Raw genomic sequence first — 19133 nt, forward strand, 5'->3', positions numbered from 1 at the left:
AGGGTCTCGTCAAGTCTGTGCTTAATGAGCAGAGCACAGTCTGTTACTGAGTCTTGCACTTCCAGCCCATGCCACAGCTAGTTTCTCCTTTCCACAACAAGCATCAGTTTGATCTTTCTGCTTTTACAAAAGGAATTCCCACAGCATTGCCACCACACCTCTTGAGTTTTTTAGCATAATGCTGAATGGATGTTCCATGTTTTATTGCAAACCATTACAAATTTTGATCTGAATCATAAGAAATGAGAACAATAGGGGTGTTTATTCCTCTAAAATTAAGTTCCTCCAAAAATATTTCCCCCCGCCCTAAAGTCCTATTTCAGAAATATCTTCGAAGTAATGTCTAAGATCCTTGCTCCCTTCCATGAGATCCCCTATTCATCTGTGAGATGTACACATAACCGTGATTTTCCCTTCAGTGCTGAAAGCCTTCAGAGAAAACAAGAGAAGAACTGATGAAGGCATATCAGGAAGAGCTGCAGCCATGGTCAAGGCACTTGGAAAAGCCAGATGGAAAGTGTGACCAGCAAGCCTTGCACTCCAGCAGATGAACTGCATATGGGGTATGGTTTTTAAGGAAGCAGCCAGCTGCTTGTATAACAAACTACACGTTCTGCTTTGCTAACCCACTGACTGGGCCACTAAGTCTCAACAGCTTCTAGCAAAACTAGATCTTCCAGCATCAGCTATTTAGTCTCCCTGCTAAGAGACACTGACCTGAAGAACTCAGGAGGGGTTGTTAGACTGATCAAAGGACTTGCTAAGGTCTTTTTCCTTTTTTTTTTTTTTTTAAATGTGGAAAAAGACCAAACATTCACCTCTTTAAAGTACTGGTTATCATTTTAAGAACATTCTTCCTGAGGCATTTTATTTGTGCGCTCCTATGCCCACACTTGTACATAGGAGCCTTTCACCTGGAAATGGTATATTTCACATTTTTGTATGAGTGCTTTCAAGACACACGCCAATTGGCAGACCAGCAACACAACTTGCCCTACTCAAAGCAAGCCTTGCTCCAGGGTCTGAGCTGTCACCAAGCTCCAGACAAACACACTTGTCTGCCTTCCCTCACCCCACAGCAGGATCCTGCTTTGTCTGCCTCCATCCCTCACCATGGCATACTGAAACAACAGCAGTACAAACACCAGCTCTTTCCAGGAGGAAAATACTAGCAAATTTAATTCGGAAAAACAGCACTTCCAAGCATTATATTTTAGAGGACAAATACATAACACCCAAGTCTGGCATAAAGCAATCACCATCTTACACAAGAAGCAATATTCCCCTCAGAAAAATCTTCAGCAGAAATGAGATGGAATCTCCACACAGATGGATCTAGCACCCCAGCACTCCTGTCTCTCTGTACCAAGCAAGATGTTTTCTACTGCTCGCAGCCCTTTTGACACCAAGCCACACAACCTGGTACACCATGAGTTCATCACTCCAGCCCAAACTCAGGGGCCCATGACAGTAGAGATTGCACAGGTATTCCCCATCAGTGCAGTGGGAGGATGAAGCCCTCATGGAACGATAGAGCAGATGAACAAATATTTACCTCCTTTTCCTTTCCTCAGTACATGCCCTAGTACCACAGCAGAAGAGGCTGTTTGAAAGAGCAAAATACTGGAGAAAGCTGGCCACCACTAGTCTGATACCCACAAGCTGTTCCCTCATCGTGCAAGGGCAAAAGGCACCTGCCTGAGTGAAGAGAGCCTCAATCCAGCTGGTTCACATTCAGCATTACCACCAATGACCCAGCTGCAGCACTGATGCCATAATACCACAGCTTATCTTTGCTACTCCTTAAAAAGTAGTGCAAGCAGCACATTATCTTCATTTTTTTTTTTTAATTCAAATATATATTCTTTCTCAAGGGTGGAATAAGCCCGTGTTAGAGCACTGATCCATCTGAATTCAGATAGGACCTCTACATATCACAGTCCTTTTCCACAAGCTGAGCATGCAAGAGAGGAACTAGGGCCAGTGATGAGGCAAGAGAAGGCCAATCCTGGGTACCCTACACCTTACAAGCTTATCCTACACACCAAGGCCCTTTCCCAGCCATCCCAACAGCAGTGCCAGAGTACAGCAGCACAGCTGCTCCATTAGCCAGAAGGACAGGAGCACAGTGATGCCCCCATCCTGCTCATCATCCCCTGCAGGCACCAGCTTGCAGCAGGGACTGACACAGCCCTCGGAGGCCCCAGGTGCTGAAGCACCAGACTACCCATCACCTTCCCCTAAGAAAGCAGCCTCATCACCTCCCTTCAGCCATCTCTCAAAGAAACAATCTAGCTTGCCTTTCTAAGGCTAATATTGCAGTGCTGCAACAGGCAAGCGTACTTTTCTACAGATGAGCTGCATCCAGCTTAGAGGCAGATCCCACATCTCCTGGACAGCCCAGACATACATTTATGCCAGAGAATGGTGCAACAAACCTGAGGGACCTCAGTGTTCCTTGGCTTCTGCTCATCATTCCTCCAAACCAAAGTACATACATTGGCTCCTCCTCAAACTTTTTTTTTTTTTTAATATCAAAGAACAACACTGAACTTAAGCATATTAAACCCCCTCTACCACAGAGGCATCATCTGTGAAATCAGGGAAAACACTTCCAGGAGCTGCTGGGAAGACCATCAGTTTGTTCACAACACAGAAATCCAGCACAACTTTATTTACTGCCATTACAAATCAAGCACTCGTGCTATTTAATCTACCCAGACATTTTTGGTTCCATATTTCAAGCATTTGAAACAACTTCAGTTTTTAATCAAGCCTTTAAAATGTCATCGGGAGGACTGGTTCTCAGCTAGGCTAGATGATCCTGTTCCTCACAAGTCTGAAGAAGGGACATAATTAAAGTGTCTGTGAAGAGTATTACAATCACTTGAAGCTTATTGTCTAGGACTCAGTACCACATAAATGAAGTTGCAAGTATGGAAAAGAGTTTTTGCATCAGAAGTTGGAGTATAGGTCATAACACAGAAGTGTCAGCACCTGCCTTTTATTCATGTAATGAAGAGCAGAAAGCATATCTTAATTTGAATATCTTTGAAAAAGCTGTATGCTTTTTTGGTTAGAAAAAGTTTGATTAAAAGTCACAACAACAACAAAAATTACTCTTTTATGAACTGAAATTCAGTTACTCCTTGTATGAAACTTTTTTCTAAAAAACCCAGAAATGCAAAGAGTAAAAAAAAAAATTCCAGGTTATTTTTTCTCACCACATTTACTAACCCCAACCATTGAAGCAGATAAACCTCCTCAGTCTCTGCTCGTCTATTAATTCACCAATCTACTCCTTGAAAAAGGAAATAAATGAAGAGTTTTCAGTCTTCCCCGGATACTAGATGGAACTTCACAAGCCAAAGAAATGCTGATCCTCACTATTAAGTGGTTCACTCTTGCTTCAAGAGGGGAAATTTTAACAAAAAATATTTACAAAGCATTTTTCTTATCTACACCCTTAGTAATTAATTTCAAGCATCCATATCTAGACTATAGTACAGCTTTCAACAGCACTGAAACAGAGAACACTTGAAATGAAATTGAGATGTTTCCTAATAGTTATTCTGGTCCAGATAGCTACATGTTATGCTTAAGGTTATGATAAGTATCTCATCTACTACACACAAGCATTTATGAAATGTACATATTTTCATACAGCTATGTGGCAGATGGCTATTTGCTCATAAAACATGACTAGATTGGCACTGGAAGAGAGAAGTGTCCCTTACCATATCACTGTATTGCTTCAGTTTCCTGGCAAAGACAGCTAATAAAATATCATCAGCCAAAGATGGCTTGCTGAGTTTCTGAAAACAACTTTTTCTCTCATTAGGGACTTGGCAAACCCTTACAAATGAGGCCAAAGGAATGTAGAGATATCAGGATCCTTGTGCAATTCCAGGACATAATTCACGTAGCTTGCAGACTGCTGGGACCACAGTGTTCATGCATCACTAAGCACAGCCAGGTCCCAGACCCGTACTGCCAAGCAGTGACAGTGTCTAAGTGTGGAGGTGGCCTCTCCGTCCTGCCCAAATCCCACCTGGGATGCAGGTGACAGCAACTGCAAAGCAACAGGACGCTTGACTGAGCTGCTGTGAGGCTGGTGACCACCCCATGTCAAGGCCAGGAGCTGAGCCCTCTTCCTCACAGGCAACCCATCTCCAAGGGTCAGGGCTCACAAAGGCAGGGGAGAAGGGAAGTGGGAAACAACATCGTTCATAGAGGTTACATGTAGTTTTAAAACCTTGACTCATGGGGAGTTCCCTGTGCATGCAGGGAGCACAGTAAAACCACAGGACCATATGAACACAAAGCCCCTTAAGTGCACAAATTTCTGGAAAGTGACTTACTGAAAGTCAGGTTATTGTGGACAACCCCTGAGAAGAGAACTGGGAGCAGCATCACGCTCACTTGCCTTGCTCTTCCCTCTACCAGGGTACCTGTTTATGGCCATTATGCAACAGGACAGAGGTCAGATGAGCCTGTACAGCTCCTTTAGGTGTGCTCACCATAACATTAACAGATACTTGCACAGAACAGAAGAGCTTCCAATCCTGACATTCAGCCAAGCTCCCAGTGGCCAACCTGCATACAACACATGGAAAGGGCAGCTTTAACCAGGTACAAGTAGGGTTACACAGGGCTCCAGACTTTATCAGACTTAGGTCTGATAAATCCAGACCACAAAAAAAAAAGTTTCTGCCCTCATCACATGCCAGGTAGCACAGCCATGCACATAGCACATCTCCTGCTCTGACTAGAGCTACCTACCCTTACAAGTTCATCCACCACTAAATAAGGTGACTTATTTATATAAGGTGACTTCCAAAACCAGGACTAAATTCAGATAGTATTCTCATCATGGATGGGCAAGCACACACTGATTTGTCTTTAGATCCCTGAACATCTTCAACCAGAAAAGCATTTCATATGGCATGCGTTAACATATGGCATGTGTCCATTCAGGTGTGAAAAGACTGACATTTTTTGAGATGACTGGAGGCAGTATTGATTTCTCTGCCAGGAATCAATGTTTATGACTGGCAGTAGACCCAATCATTTTCAATTAACGACCTGAAAATCCTGAAGTGTGACCCTGTTATGGCAGGCTCTGCTACAATTTGTTTACACAGGTACATCTCCACCAACTACATTTTTGTGGCTGTGCCTGCTACAGTGCCATGTGGCCACAACTAATATCCTAAGTGCCACAAAAAGGAGCAAGACATCCCACAGCCATACCACCACAGCATCATATATGTGCACCATATGCTCATGCACACTCCTACCCACTAGCCAAGCAGCAGTCAAGCCTTGAAGGTAGAGGCAACCCAAAGGATCTTCTCCATGTTCTACTGCTGTTGACTAAGGATAACACAAGCTGTAACCACTTTATGTGGGCACAAAGCTTCTTTTTTCTTTAAGCTTCCAGAAACAATCCTGTCACTGTTTTAGAGCAGCACAAAGACACCTGAGCCAAGACAGCCCCAGGCATCTGCATGGCTCATGCCTGGCTGGGGCTTGAAAGCCATCCAGCTTTGTGCGTGCAGACCCACACCCCAGCACTGCCCTACTGGTGCAACGACGGTGCCTCCGGTGCCAGCACCAACTCACGCAAAGCCAGTCAAGACATCTCTGCATGCCTGGCCCCATCACGCCTGTAACTCTGCAGGCCTAGTCCTGCAGTAGGTGTAGGACATGCAGCAATTTGTGAACTATGATCTAGCTCTGAAGGATACGGCCACAATAAATCCATGTTTTATTGTCATGAGGTCTTCCAAACCATCATGGGCATCCTTTTAAAGTGTTAATTGCTGCCCCTTGGAACAGCAAAATCCTAAAAGCAACAGCTGTGGCAGCAGAGGAAAGATCCCTATACCAAGCAGCCATGGGCAAGCAGCTGCACAACATGCTGCCAGTGCATTTGCAAAGGGGCCTGCTCCTGGGGGAGAGAAAAAGAAGAAGCAGAAGTGCGGACTTGGTCAGGAAAAGGGAGAACAATGTTGGTCAAAACTGGAATTTCCATTTTCTTTTATCATAGTTGGACCAAAGTCAAAGGCCTTCAATGCACAGTGTGCAGCAGCCTAGTGAACCAGACAGCAAATTTCTTAAGAGCTTCCAGACCTATTCCATGCACACAGATAAACCATAGGCTAACTTCCATGCATAAAGTTCACAAAACATTTGAATTTGTTTAGTAAGGAAACAAGCAGCCCTGTGCTGAACACAGAATTTCCCAGCACAGCAGTGACATTATTATCTGGAAAAGCTGCTCTGTTTTGTATCTTTTTAGCCCAGGACCAAGTTATTTGCAGAGCCTAGAAACATGCTCTACCAGTGAGTGGAGCTCTTTCTGCAGTACTAAAGCTAAAGCAAGCTCCAGCTGGGGTTGGAAGCAGACATAACTCATTTTCCACATACAACAAGTATTTATTTTGCTCCTCCCTTTTCTACTGTCTGTTCTGAAAAATACCAGTCTTCATTACAGAAGCTGTTCAGCTTTCTTAATGGATTAAGTTAAAAAGCAGTTTAAGAGTAGCAATCCATTCTCAGTGTTTTTCAATGGTATGAATTGGTTGATATCAGTCTGCAAATAAAGGAGATTGGTGTTGGCTCCTTAAAAGCACTACATGTTTATTACCAGTATAAAACTGGATTCTGGCAAACTTGCCTATTTTTTCACATCAAGGAGGAACAGACAGTGTCTACGCATGCCACCCATGAAGGTGAAATAGATGTTTAAAAATCACTTCAGATATGTGCAAAGCATGGGTCAAAAGCAGTTCAGAAGCCATCATTCACTCTTCACATCAGCAATATTTATGGAAGTGGTCACATTTCATATACCAAGAACTGAGAACACAAGTATGCTAAAGTCAAGCTACAGCATGCAAACGCTCAAATGCAACATTTTAAAGCCTCTGAAATAATCACAGTCATGGAAAGAGAAAGCAAATCACTGCAGTGCTATCACAGATAAAAATGCTACAAAACAACAGAATCAATGACTCAATATAAATCTACAAACAAGCTTTTCCTTTGCTTTAAAGTCTTTCCATAACTACACTTATCTATCCAGATCTCTCTTAAATACTACTTAAGAGGGGACAGAAGGTGTTAATCTGAAAAAAATAGGCTGTTGAAGAAAGAGCATATTTATGCTTCAATTCCTGTAACAATTCAAGGAAAAGAAATCAATAGGTCTATAGCTATACAGTGTCTTAGGTCAACGGAGAATTAAACAACAGGAATGGGTCATAGTTTATTTAATGAAAAAAGGGAGGAGAGTACTTGGACTACAGTCAGCTCATAGAATCAAGACAACTTCCAGCTTTTCTTAAGAAATGAGGTCAAACTTTTTTCCTATCTTAAGAGCTGATAAAAAATATGGCTTTATTGTCAGGTTGCAGAAGACAGACTGACACAGGTCAGACAGACCTTTACTCCGCTGTGATTCTGAGTAACCTGTGCTTGCCTCTCCCATCATCTCAGCCCATGTTGATGTTTCTGTCTCCACCATCAGGTGTTCGCAGAAAGCAGATTTTCAGGGCAATAGATACTTGAGGTTGGACACACGTGAGATAAAGCAAAGCTTCCTTGGATAAAGAAGACTTTCCTGAGTCATGTGGGTTTTCTTGGTAGAAGACTTCAGATTATATTTTTTTCAGACATTGGAACAGGTTGCCCAGGGAGGTGCAGGAGTCACCACCCCAGGCGTGTTTAAGGAAAGGTTGGACGTGGTGCTTAGGGACATGGTTTAGTGGGTGACATTGGTGGTAGGGGGATGGTTGGACCAGATGATCTTGGAGGTCTTTTCCAGCCTTAATGATTTTATCTAAGCATCAGTATGCCCATCAAGTCACCTTCAGAGCTCTGGGCTTTTTAAACTGCTTCAATGACATTGTGACAAGGAGGAGACAAAAGCAAACTCATGGACACAAGGATGGTAGGGAACAACCAGTGGAGAAGTGAGGTCTCAGGGTTTGCTTCATCAGCCAGCTAAAGAGATGGGCTGGTGGCAGGATTTAATGAAGCTACGCTCCCCCATGGAAAAATTCTGTCTGTATTGCTTAGTGAAAACCTACCCTGTAAGACAGCCTTACGGACTGTTAGACCCTATTGCCTTTATGGGTATTAGAGGTGGCTATAGCAGGGCATATAAGGATGTAAATGTGCTACTATCGATGACAGCAGAGATGTGTCTCATTTAGGAGGCTATTGGTCTGGGTAGATTCAAACAATCAGTGCTACAAAGCAAGAAGGGAAGGAAAAGGAGTTTAAGCTGTTCCTAAGAACACATGTATTTAGTTACATCTGATTTCTCCTGGAGGCATCAGAAAGTGTGGTATTCATCCCTCTCAGATTACGCTGCAGCTTCAACCAATACTGGATTCACACAGGCATTAAAAGAAACCCTGAACTCCACCCCACGCACCCCCCTGTAATCCACATCACAAACAAACAAAGGAGAGGGGGACAAGAAAGGAGTATAGAAATCACTCCCTTTACCAAGCAGACAGGACAGGAGCAAGGCAGCACTTAGAAGGGTCTCCAGCACCCTGCCCCATGGCAGGCAGCCCCAGCAGGAGCACTCACCCCACGCAGCCCCCTCTCCTGCCTGCACCCCAAACACACCCTCCCTCATGCGATTCTTTGGGCACTTGTAGCTCCCAGCCACTTATTACTTAAATAATTAGATATTATTACATTGCACTAATAAATTCCCTATGAAAAACACACACACAAACGCACGAGCAGGGCAACAGATTGCCAGCCCGGGCTGTTTTTGCCTTTCAAAGCTTGCCACCCGACGGGCTGGCTGTTCCTGGCAGGGCAGGAGGCGGCAGCAGTTACGGGAATCAGCGCTGGCAGAGCCATTACTTAACCCCTTGCCACTCACACCCTCCGCTGGCAGCCACCCTGGTCCCTCCCAGCGCCTGCCCTTTGACAATGCAAAAAGGAAGAAAGCACCTCCAAAAGGAAAAAAAAAATGAGACAGAAAAACCCCACAAGGCAGCAAACATGAAGGTTTCGTGACCCCAAAGGTCCGTGCAAAGGGAATGTTTCAGAGTAAACACGCTGGGAAAAGCTCTTTAGCTGAATTGACAGCAGAGGAGATAGGAAGGGTCAGAGCATGAAAGAAGCATTTGAACCAGAGGTGCTGTTTCTCATAGAGTGTCAACATGATTCTTTTTTATTTTAACTCTTTCCATCTGCCCAAGGACCCAACCTTAACTAAACCCTGGCTGGCACCAAGTCATGATTTAGAAATACTGGTTTTGAAGTTCTTGGCTCGGGCACCGATTTCCTCTGTGACCTTGGGCAAGTCATTTAGTCCATGCTGCATTTCAACTTCTAATCCACACGGAGAAGACGATGCCTCACGGGCAGGTGATGAAGTTATTAGTGATGGCACATCTCTGTAATGACAGGAGGCAGAGCGGTGATCAGGGAGATATGGAGATCCACCTCCTGCAGGATCCTGATTGCTTGGCTATTCTACCTGAGATCAAACCTCTCACAAATGAAGTGGCCACTCTCTAATTAGCAGCAATTTCTAATGATGTTTCTGCCTCTCACACTGAAATTGCATTTGTGATTGAACTATGGTTAGGGCAAAAACAGTGGACTGTGGGCTCACCCCTGCACAAAATAGTTCTCAAGCTGCCAGGGAGTGAATAGGCCCCATTCCAGCTCTTTGGTCTTTACCTTCCCAGCTCCAAGCTCGCTTTTCATACCTGCCTCTCTCCCCTTCCATTCCTCTCCTGCTAGAAGAAACACAATGCTGCATAAAAAAAAAACCCTAATTATGAAGGGTGGTTAAACATGGAAGTCTGAAGGCTAGCAGGGAAACAGATGCTCTCCAGGCTATTCTCAAGTCCCATCTCCTGTTCTAGCTGCACTTGTTCAAAATAAAAGAATAGACAAGTGGCCATCACTGTGATTTTTGGCCATCATTGTGATTTTTCTGGGGTTTCCCAGCAGCCCCCCAGCCTATTTCACAGCTGGAGCAGTGGCACTGCTGCCCTCACCCAAACCCCCAGTTCAGTCACAGAGGAGGATGCTTTGGAGGGAGAATCAAGAAGCATCCCCGAGGATGTGGCTGATTTCTGACCCAACTACAGGACCACCCTTCAGCCATCCAGCCCCCCAGCGCCACAGCCAGCCCCTCTATTTTAAATTAAATAGCTTGCAGTCGGTCCTGCTGAAAAGATTTTCTGACCTGGTCCACTTTGGGAACAGGTCCTAATCTACAGTTGCTGTGTTCTTAGCTTTTATTTTTTTGGCTGTACGTACTGCATGATTACTCAGTGTCCATGTACATAATCACCAAGGATGATTTACTGAAAGAGTTATGATAGATGAAGTCATAAATTGGGAAGAATCCGGTAAGTAGTTGTTAATTAATAACTCTGCTCAATCAGGTTTTTTGCCCTTTACCCCCCCCTCGAGCTAGAACCCTGTAATTGCATTTGCTCTCCCTGCTTTTGTTAGTTTTAGAAAACATCCCCACTTCTGCTATTATTTTAAGAAATGGAAAAAGAAGTCAGTGAAGAGATTCCTACCCTTCAGTCTGCAACAGAGTTCATCTGCCATGCTGACAAAACACCCCACTTGGGAACAAAATCTGCTGCAAGTTGCAGGATCATGACTAATTTAGCATCATTACTTCAATGATTGCATTGAATGAAGCAAGAAAACATTACACCAAAGTTACAGAAGACACACTGAAGTTAGCAGGGATGACTGAAGACATTCCCAAGCACAAAAATGCCTTTCAGATTCCTAAATCCCAGCTTCCAGTTGACTTTATCACTGACCAAACAGTTGTGGGTCAGGTGGAAAGCCCTCATAGCATTTTGTGTTGTCACTTGGAAAGCCTAGTAACAAATCACACTAGAGTAATTTTAGAAACTATCACCAGAAAGATGAACACAGCTTGTGAACTGCCAGTCTGTTCCCCACCCCAGGCCCCCTCAAGAGAACATCCACTTATATACATGATTTACATTGCTGTTTCTAGCAGACCTCATCATAAACCATAACACAGTTATCTCTGATTTTCCTGTCCCCTTCAACAGCATATCTTAAATTCTTTGGCCCAGCTTTTGGGAGCAGACAGTGATTTTGAATGAGTTGTAGAGGAATACAAGCTGTTGAAGGAGCTGAGTAGCTGCTCCCTGGGAAAGTGCTCCCTCTAACTGGACTCAATCCAGGAGTCACTTCTGAAAGTCCTCCAGCAGCACAGTGCCACCTTATTTTGGAGGCCAACACGTGCGTGCCTCCTTTGAGCTTCTTTTATTCAAAGAGTCAAAAAAAAATCAAAAATTTAAGCAGTACCCCACAGAGAGTTTGGCTTGTTGCATTCCTACAGCATTAGTCAGAAGGGAGGGGAGGACTGCAAGAACTGAAACCAGGCAGCGCAGAAGGTGTTGCAACAACACGCATGCTCATTTCAGTGCCCCAGGCCTGCCCTGGCTCCTGAAGGGCTCCTGCCTGCACCAGGACGACTATTTTGTGAGTATCGGTCAGGGATGGTGCAACCAGCTTCCAGCCTGCGCTCTGTGAAGAGGAAAGGAGGGAGAGAGGACAGGAACCAAGGAGACGGAGGTACCTCCAGAGGAGCAAAGCCAACATGCTCATGCTGGCACCACCATCAGGAGCCCGATGTGGGATGAACATCATTTCCAGTGTTGGCATAGGAAATCAGTGTGCTTCATATCAAAGCATCCTGACCCTGTCATCAGGCAGCGGTGGATGCCCATATCCAGACCCTCCTGCCAACACATCATTACTCCCAACAAGGTCTTTAAGAGAAGAGCTGTGGTTGATAGCCCTCCTTTTCCCCAGGCCCCATTTACTGCTACCTGTGGCCCTGGGTGGGAAAACAAGATGCTTCCTCCTCCTGCCCCCATCTCCAGATCACAGGCAGGTGAAACAAGCCAAGTATGTGTCAGCAGTAAACAGAGGCGATTAGGAGCAGCACACCACAGGCAAGCGCAGAGTAACCCTTCAAAGGCATGGGAACACCTCAGCAATTTAAACAAGATGCTAAACACAGCAGTGATTTCTCCAGAAACAGAGAACACAGGCAAAATAAACAGTTCTGCTGCTTTCTGTTGTGTTTATACCTTGGTTTGGATTTTAGGCTGAGATCATATTCATAGGATAATGTACAAGGCCTCAGGCAAGAAAACAGCAGCAGCAGAGCTTACAGTGAAAAGGGGAGGAGAGTGCCTGGGAGAGGGGAAGGAGTAGTCACCTCTGGAAGCTCAGGCACCAAATATTGTTCTCTTAAGCTATCACAAGTCCCACATACCAGGGCATAGGGTGAGAGGGTCACACAAAGTCAAATTGATCGCCTTCTGCTCACAAAAAGGCGCAGAGCTTCCTCATAGCTATAGCCAAATGAGGCAAGCAAATAGGTTTATCTTACACAGGTAATCGGCATACAGACCTCAGAGACATACTTTCAAGTCTGTGGATGTAAGGAGCCTGCAAATCAAAGGGATTTAGGGAATCAGTCCCATTCATGCTCCTGTCCATAAGCTAGCAAGCTGACCAGCCTAACTTGCTGTCATGAGCCACAACTATAGAGATACCCAATCTTCCTGAGGATTGTACATGTACTACACTTTAATTAAGTTACGTTTAGGAGCATCCTCTTGTCCACAGAGAAAGCAAGGCCCAGGCTCCAAACACATCTTAGAACAAGACTTTTTGTCAGAAGGAAATAAAGCCATAATTGCCCAGTGATAGCAGTTATCTCTGTTCATAGCTACTAGCAGTTCAGCAGGAACAGGCAAACAGCAGAGGCACCTCAAATTAATTAGCAAATACTCCTTTGGAGACAATACTGATATAAACTCATTTACTACTTCATGGATGGCTTAGAGAAAACAAGGGCATTAAAGACACTGTAGTTAACTTAGCTGAAATGATCCACAAAGACACAGGAAAAAATAAAGCCTCACTGAATTATCACACGCATCAGTAAGCAAGACAAGAGCACAAGAAGAGGCACCTGTTTCCCAGAGAATGCTTGTAAAAAATATGAAGGAAACACACCTTTTAGTACCATTGCTTTTGTCACCCAATGCTTTCAGGGCCAAGGAAGCAGTATCCTATCCCTATCCTATTCCTCAAGAGAAAAAGGCAAAAACAAATTAAGTGGTTTCCATGCTTTTTATACCTGACAGGCGGCACCTCAGTGCCCAGGTGAGCCTTGTTTGCAGGGGATTGTCCCACATCCCTGCAAACACCCACAGCTCCTTCCAGCCTCCTCAGCCCCACTGCTGCCTCCCTCTCCTGATGAAGCACAGCTGGCCTGCTTGGCACCATATGCCCCACTTCATTTAGTGAAACAGCAAGGTTTACTTCTGATTTATTAGCACATCAGGATAAGAGTAAAATAAGAGCAAAAAGACCCCAGAAAAACTCAGCCCTACAGAAAAGTCTCATATGTTATTCAAGATGAGGCTGTTTCCTCCATATTCAGGGGCTTCTCCTTGGACCTTAGCTGGCGCTGGCTCGGTCCCGCAGCTGTATCCCATTTTTCTGGTGTCACCAAAACCAGGCCCATTGACTCCAGTGGAAGCAGAACCCAGCTCCAAGTGTAACCAAAATTTACCATGCTTCTTGATAATACACAGTTACAGCCCAAACAGCACAAACCCTCTAGTCCACGATTAACTACCATTTCTGCCTCCTCCCATCTCTGGGGCTTCGATTAATGGCCAGAGAAATTAGTGTGGCTTGGGGAAGAGCAGTCTGCTAGCAGTGATGTACACCCACAGACACGTGCTTGTGCACACACACTAAATGAACCGACAAGTCTTAGCATCAGGATGATAAATACCAAGACAATCAGCTATGACAAAGCAAGTTTATATCTCCCTGAAGAAATAAACAGGGCTTCCAGGCACTGTGTGTCATATCAGGTGTAGAAAACAAAGGTACTCGTGACTAAAGCTCATGTCCACTAACTGGAAAGCATTAATAGCCAGCCACACCTGAAAACTGGGTTGGATAATGAGACATAAAAAGTTACCTGCAGATTCTTTACACTTCTGGCAAGTATCAAAGGTCTCATGATTTTTTACTATTTTTCTTAACACTGCCAAGTATCATGCAATTAAGAAAATCTGGACTCTCATTAAAACAAAATTAAGTTCCTGGAGCTCAGAAGCGCTTCAAAGAAGCTATCTTGTAAGAATCAAAACCAAAGGCAAGTGAAACCTGACCATGTAAAAACATATAGGTTCAAGTCAGTGTCTAGGTTTTAGAAGCCTGGCTGTTAATTTGTGTGTGCGTGTTGATGTCAGAATTACAGGATTACGGTAGCAGTGCAGGATACATACTCATCACTGGCAAAGTCCAGAACGAAACACAGACATGAGTGAGAAAGGGTATGTAACCCTGCCAAACAACGAGGCCAAAAATCATTACAAAGCCAGAATTTGTTTTCTAGCCTATAAGAATCACTCAGCTGAAGGAAAACTACACTGGGAAGCATAATAGTGAGAGGCCAGATCTGCTCCCACACTACTGCTAGGACGTCTTAGGCATGGGTGGAGGGAAGCTGCGGGCACACATCCCCTCAAATGGCCCAGCCAGAGACATCCCGAAACCCAGGGAAGGTCTGGGAACTGGGAACGGCAAAGCAGACGCACACAGAAGCGGCTGACAAAACACCAAGGGTGCTTTGATTTCACTTCCAATATGAGTTTCTTCAGCTTGGCTGAAAGGCTGATGCAGCCAGTCAAAAGGCAGCCGTGGAAACTCCCTGCTGGGTCATCTTGTCGGCACTCCTGGAGGCCAGCTCGGAGGAGGAGAGCGCTGCCCATCCACCGGTCACCCCTCGGGTATTTGTTTATCTAAATTATTTACTTTCGTTTTTAAAATAAAGCGTCAAAGAGAGTCAATCAACCAACACACAATGCCAACTTGGCACTATTGATACTTTCTCTTGATGTTTGTCCAGTCTTCTGTGAAAAGCCATAACGAAGGAGCTCTCCCCCCGTGACCTTGCTCTCCGGCTGCCTACAGCTGCTTCATGCCTCAAAGTTTCCTTCAAGTATTTCATCATTCCCAGCTGCACACTCATTTGCTTCACAATGTTAATCATTTACCAGTGAACCATGACTTCAGCAGACACATAGCTAAACGACAGTTCTAGTTATTTGGGAGATAGGGAGGTTCTCGTCTTTGTGTATAACCTTCCAGGCCCCCAAACATCTCTTCAGCTCTGTCTTTTGGGTCAACACACAGAGATACTGCTCTCAGCAGCGTTAGGTTATCTGGGCCAGTGGAAATAGAATAACCTAGATAAAGCAGGGTAATGCAATCCCTAAATACATTATGTCTTGCCAAAAAAAAAAAAAAAAAAAAGATGTTGGAGATGAAGACCGTGAATGGACATGTTGCTGCCTTGTGAATCCCATCCACAAGTGATCATCAGCAACAGCACTGGTCAGCCCAGAGGTCTCGGTCCTATCCAGCCATCCTGCACAGGCAGGGAGGGCACCTCTGGGATTTTGGGGCATCCCAAGGCTGTGTCAGAGCAGCTGCAACTCCTCTTCCCACTGCACTGTCAGATTTCAGGAAGCCCACAGCAGATGCAGAAATTTCCCTCATTTGGGGGAGTTAACATCAATATGCCCTGTTCTTGCTCCAGGATGGGACCACAGCTGAGAAGTGTTTGCAGGCTGCAGTGTAGATCTGCCACCCAATTCACCTGGAGCAAGGACAGCAGCTGCCCCTTGGGGTGACAGCCAACAAAGAAAACCCCTGGGAGCACAGCACTGTACATGGCAAGACTTTGGGGCACCGTTACCCTCATCTTATCATGTCTGTATTTCCCACGGGGCGCTTTGCTGGGGTCCCACAAGAGGGCTGAAGGAGAAGTAGTGGCCCCAAACGTGCACAGGGGGAAAGGCACGTGGGGCTCAGCCCCACAGGCGCTGTCAGCCACAGGGCTCACCAGCATGATGTCACATAGCATGGGACCAAAATGTGGGAGAAGTCTCCCCTTCTCACACTTGCAGAAAAGCTGAGAGCAAAGCATCTGTCTCCCACCTGGAAGGGCAGCGAGGCAGCTTAGCAGGAGCAGGATTAATGCCCCGATCCCAGCTGTGACTGACAGATGCAGAAGGGAAAAATAAAGCAGGATCACCACCCCCACATCCCTGTTTATTTTGGACAGCAGCGACATGACTGCAGTTTGTTTTCATTTCATTCCTCCACAGTGCTGAAAACTCCCAGCACAGGATGAAGTGTGAGGGTGTTTCCAAGCCCGTGGCTCGGTCCCCTCCAGGACAATGACATGTGGCGCCAGACGTTGCCCCAGACAAGCGCAGACGGGAACCAGGGCTCACCTCGCCAGCGGCTGTGGGGTGCCAGCACTGCCCACAGAGCCCTTCCTCAGCTCCAGTGCCTGGGCTGACACAGGGAAACGGTGTCACTTGTGCAGCCAAGGTCTGACAGCTCCTGTGGTGCACAGCGATGCCTTCTCCACACACAGGTTTGGATGGGTTGGCACTGCTGCAGGGCAGAAATGGGATTTGGCTGAGCCCACCAGCATCTGCGACCATCCCCTGCCAGGGCTTGCTTGCTCCAGGAAGGCACTGGCTGTGTTTCGCCCAATGCTGGATGCAAACGGAGTTCAGCAGTTAGCATCAGGCTTAATTACCAGCCTGACAAATCCCACACGCACAGTCAGACCCAGGCTAGAAGGCAGAGAGATGCAGGACATTTATTTTGTCACTGTAATCAAACCAGCAATACCCAGGGAAAGGCATTGTGCTAGTAAGCTAGTGCTTTTGAAAAATAAAATAAAATTTGGTCACTAACCCTGTGAGAAGCAGGGTTTCAAAATATGAACATTTTTCAAGCTTCTCTCTAGAAGTTAATGAAGAAAGAGTGTTAGTGGTCTCAGAGTTGCAGAGACAAAAACTCTGCTCCTGAACACACAAATTTTAAAGAAACTGGAATATGGCTTGAGATTTTCTGACTCTGACCCTTTCTTCCGCCCCCCAGCCCAAAATGAATAAACACCACTTGCAGTTGCTGTGCAAGCTGATGCGTTTCCCTCACACATCACAGATAAAATCTGCACACTCAGAGGCTGGGGAATGCACAGTTAAGGGGAGCATCATTTCTGCACTGCATTTTGGTAAATTCAATGAAACCATATTCTAAGGTAAACATTGTACTCGTGATTCCAGTTTATATATTCATGGTGGGTTAATAAATAGCTTCTGACATTTTAGTAAGCACTAAATCAGCAACGGGAGATAGTTACCGAGACTGGCATAATAACAACAGCGTGCTTATAAACATCTGCATCATGTTACCAAAATGACTTCATTGTGGTCTGGATCGCTCTTTTTAAAGGGGATTAAGTGGGTGGGAATGCATTACTTTCCATTGTTGGTAGCAATGAGAAACACTACAGACTGTCAAATATAAAGCGCTATATTATGGCAAAGGTGGCAAACTGACAAAACACATAAAAGTCTTAGTCCAATAAACTCAAATCCTTTCCTTTTAATTTCTGAAGACAACTACAATAAATTGTCTTGTTTTGTTTTGCTTTGTTTGTGTGTGTTTTATTTTAGATTATCCAGACACTTAGACAAATTTTGAGCCACTGTTTATCTCCTGGAAGAACCAACTCAGCTGTGCTCCTTACTGAGGGTGGAGGCGTATGCTAGCAACTCAGTACTTTTTTCAAACACAAAGGCTTACCTAAACTTCATGAAAGCAAAAATGCAAATCTCAGTAGACCACCTCAGACACTGTGGATACCAGTGCTTTCATCTGAAACCAAATAAAACTTGGGTTAAGTTTCAGTGGTCATTCTTGCCCTTATTCCCCCCTTCCTGATTCATTGTCTCCCTGTTCAGATGGAGACAGTGTGCGTTTTCCTGTTTGGTCCAGATTTCTCAAATATTATTGTCCTTTCACAAATTACTTTCTTCTATGTGTTGTCTGCACCATTACTGATCACCACACCATAGACTGCAACTCGCTAGATTAGAAAACATTTTAACATGCTCTCTAGCTGTAGTTTTTATAATCTGTTATGAGAACAGTTGGCACATTACTAGATTTTTCTTATCCTGGTCTTATTGAGGAATCTCCAGCTGCATAATCATTACTTATAAATACAAGCTAACAATAAACTCAGTGAAAAACATGTTCTGTCTTTGGGCTGTTCACAAATTTTTTGAATGGCACACCAACAATTCACATCGTGACCTGATTATCTAAATTGCCTGGTGCTGCTGCTGCTTCCTGATTGAATGCCACCAGTATGAATGGGAGCTGCTCATAGGCATGCTGTGAAGCACAGCCACTGGTACCAGACAGTTACCCAAATATGCACAAACAAGGAAATAGCATCACAAGAGGGCAGAGGGCAAGGCGCATGATCCTGCAGCATGTGAGTAACTCACTGATATCCTCTGCACGCCAGTGTAACTGTTCATCCATGGGTAGCTGGTTTATTTTTTAAAGAGAGCAGCTGCACCCAGCATGTGGTTGCTGCACATGGAGGCTGTAGTTGAGGGACAGCAGAATGTCCTTGTTTGCCTGCAGCCTTTCAAAATCCTCCACAGAGGGGCCAAGATGCACAAAATCCTGAAGGGACCAGGATATATAGATGTGCAAGATGAGCATACAGCTAGCACAGCACAGAGGAGCAGAGTGCTTGAGATGCAAATTGTTGTGCACAATGCCAGAGCACACCCATGATTGCAAAGAGCAGCCACTCAGACAGACTCCCCATCCTCCTGTTCAGCCCATGCTCTCCATCAAACCCAGCAGAGATTCATCAGAGGGGAAAGCTATAAGATTCAGCTCTCCTCTGGCCTCCTGGCCTCCCAGAGCATGGTCTACTCCCTCACCCTGTCCTGCCCTGCATCTTCATCACAACCCTGCTCCTGCCACCCTTCCCAACACATGGCAGGAGGTAGAAGCAGTCATTCTGCTGGCTCGGAGTGGTGAAAGGGCTATGGAGGGAGTAGACACAGGTCTTCCTTCCTGCCCTCTCCACACAGAAATAGCTTGCACCACATCAGAAAAAAAAAAAAAAAAAAAGAGAAAAGGGTCTGGGACTA

At 45.1% G+C, this 19133-nt stretch overlaps 1 protein-coding gene across 7 annotated transcripts in view; it reads right to left on the minus strand.

Moving 5' to 3' along the window:
• ZPLD1 (zona pellucida like domain containing 1) overlaps positions 1 to 13225 on the minus strand; it is a 101247-nt gene extending 88022 nt beyond the window's left edge. For 2 of the 7 annotated variants that reach the window (XM_068694747.1, XM_068694793.1), the window contains exon 1: positions 13081 to 13157. Coding sequence is in view for 1 of the 7 variants with exons in the window: in XM_068694737.1 (XP_068550838.1) it covers positions 13081 to 13093 (13 nt within the window). In the remaining 6 variants the exon portion in view is untranslated. Of the gene's footprint in view, positions 1 to 13080 lie in introns of all 7 variants that reach the window. The other 5 variants (XM_068694757.1, XM_068694766.1, XM_068694737.1 and 2 more) reach the window with 5 other exon arrangements.
• Between the last annotated feature and the right edge of the window lie 5908 nt (positions 13226 to 19133).

Source organism: Anas acuta, chromosome 1, assembly GCF_963932015.1.
Source record: "Anas acuta chromosome 1, bAnaAcu1.1, whole genome shotgun sequence".
Classification (NCBI taxonomy): Eukaryota; Metazoa; Chordata; class Aves; order Anseriformes; family Anatidae; genus Anas; species Anas acuta.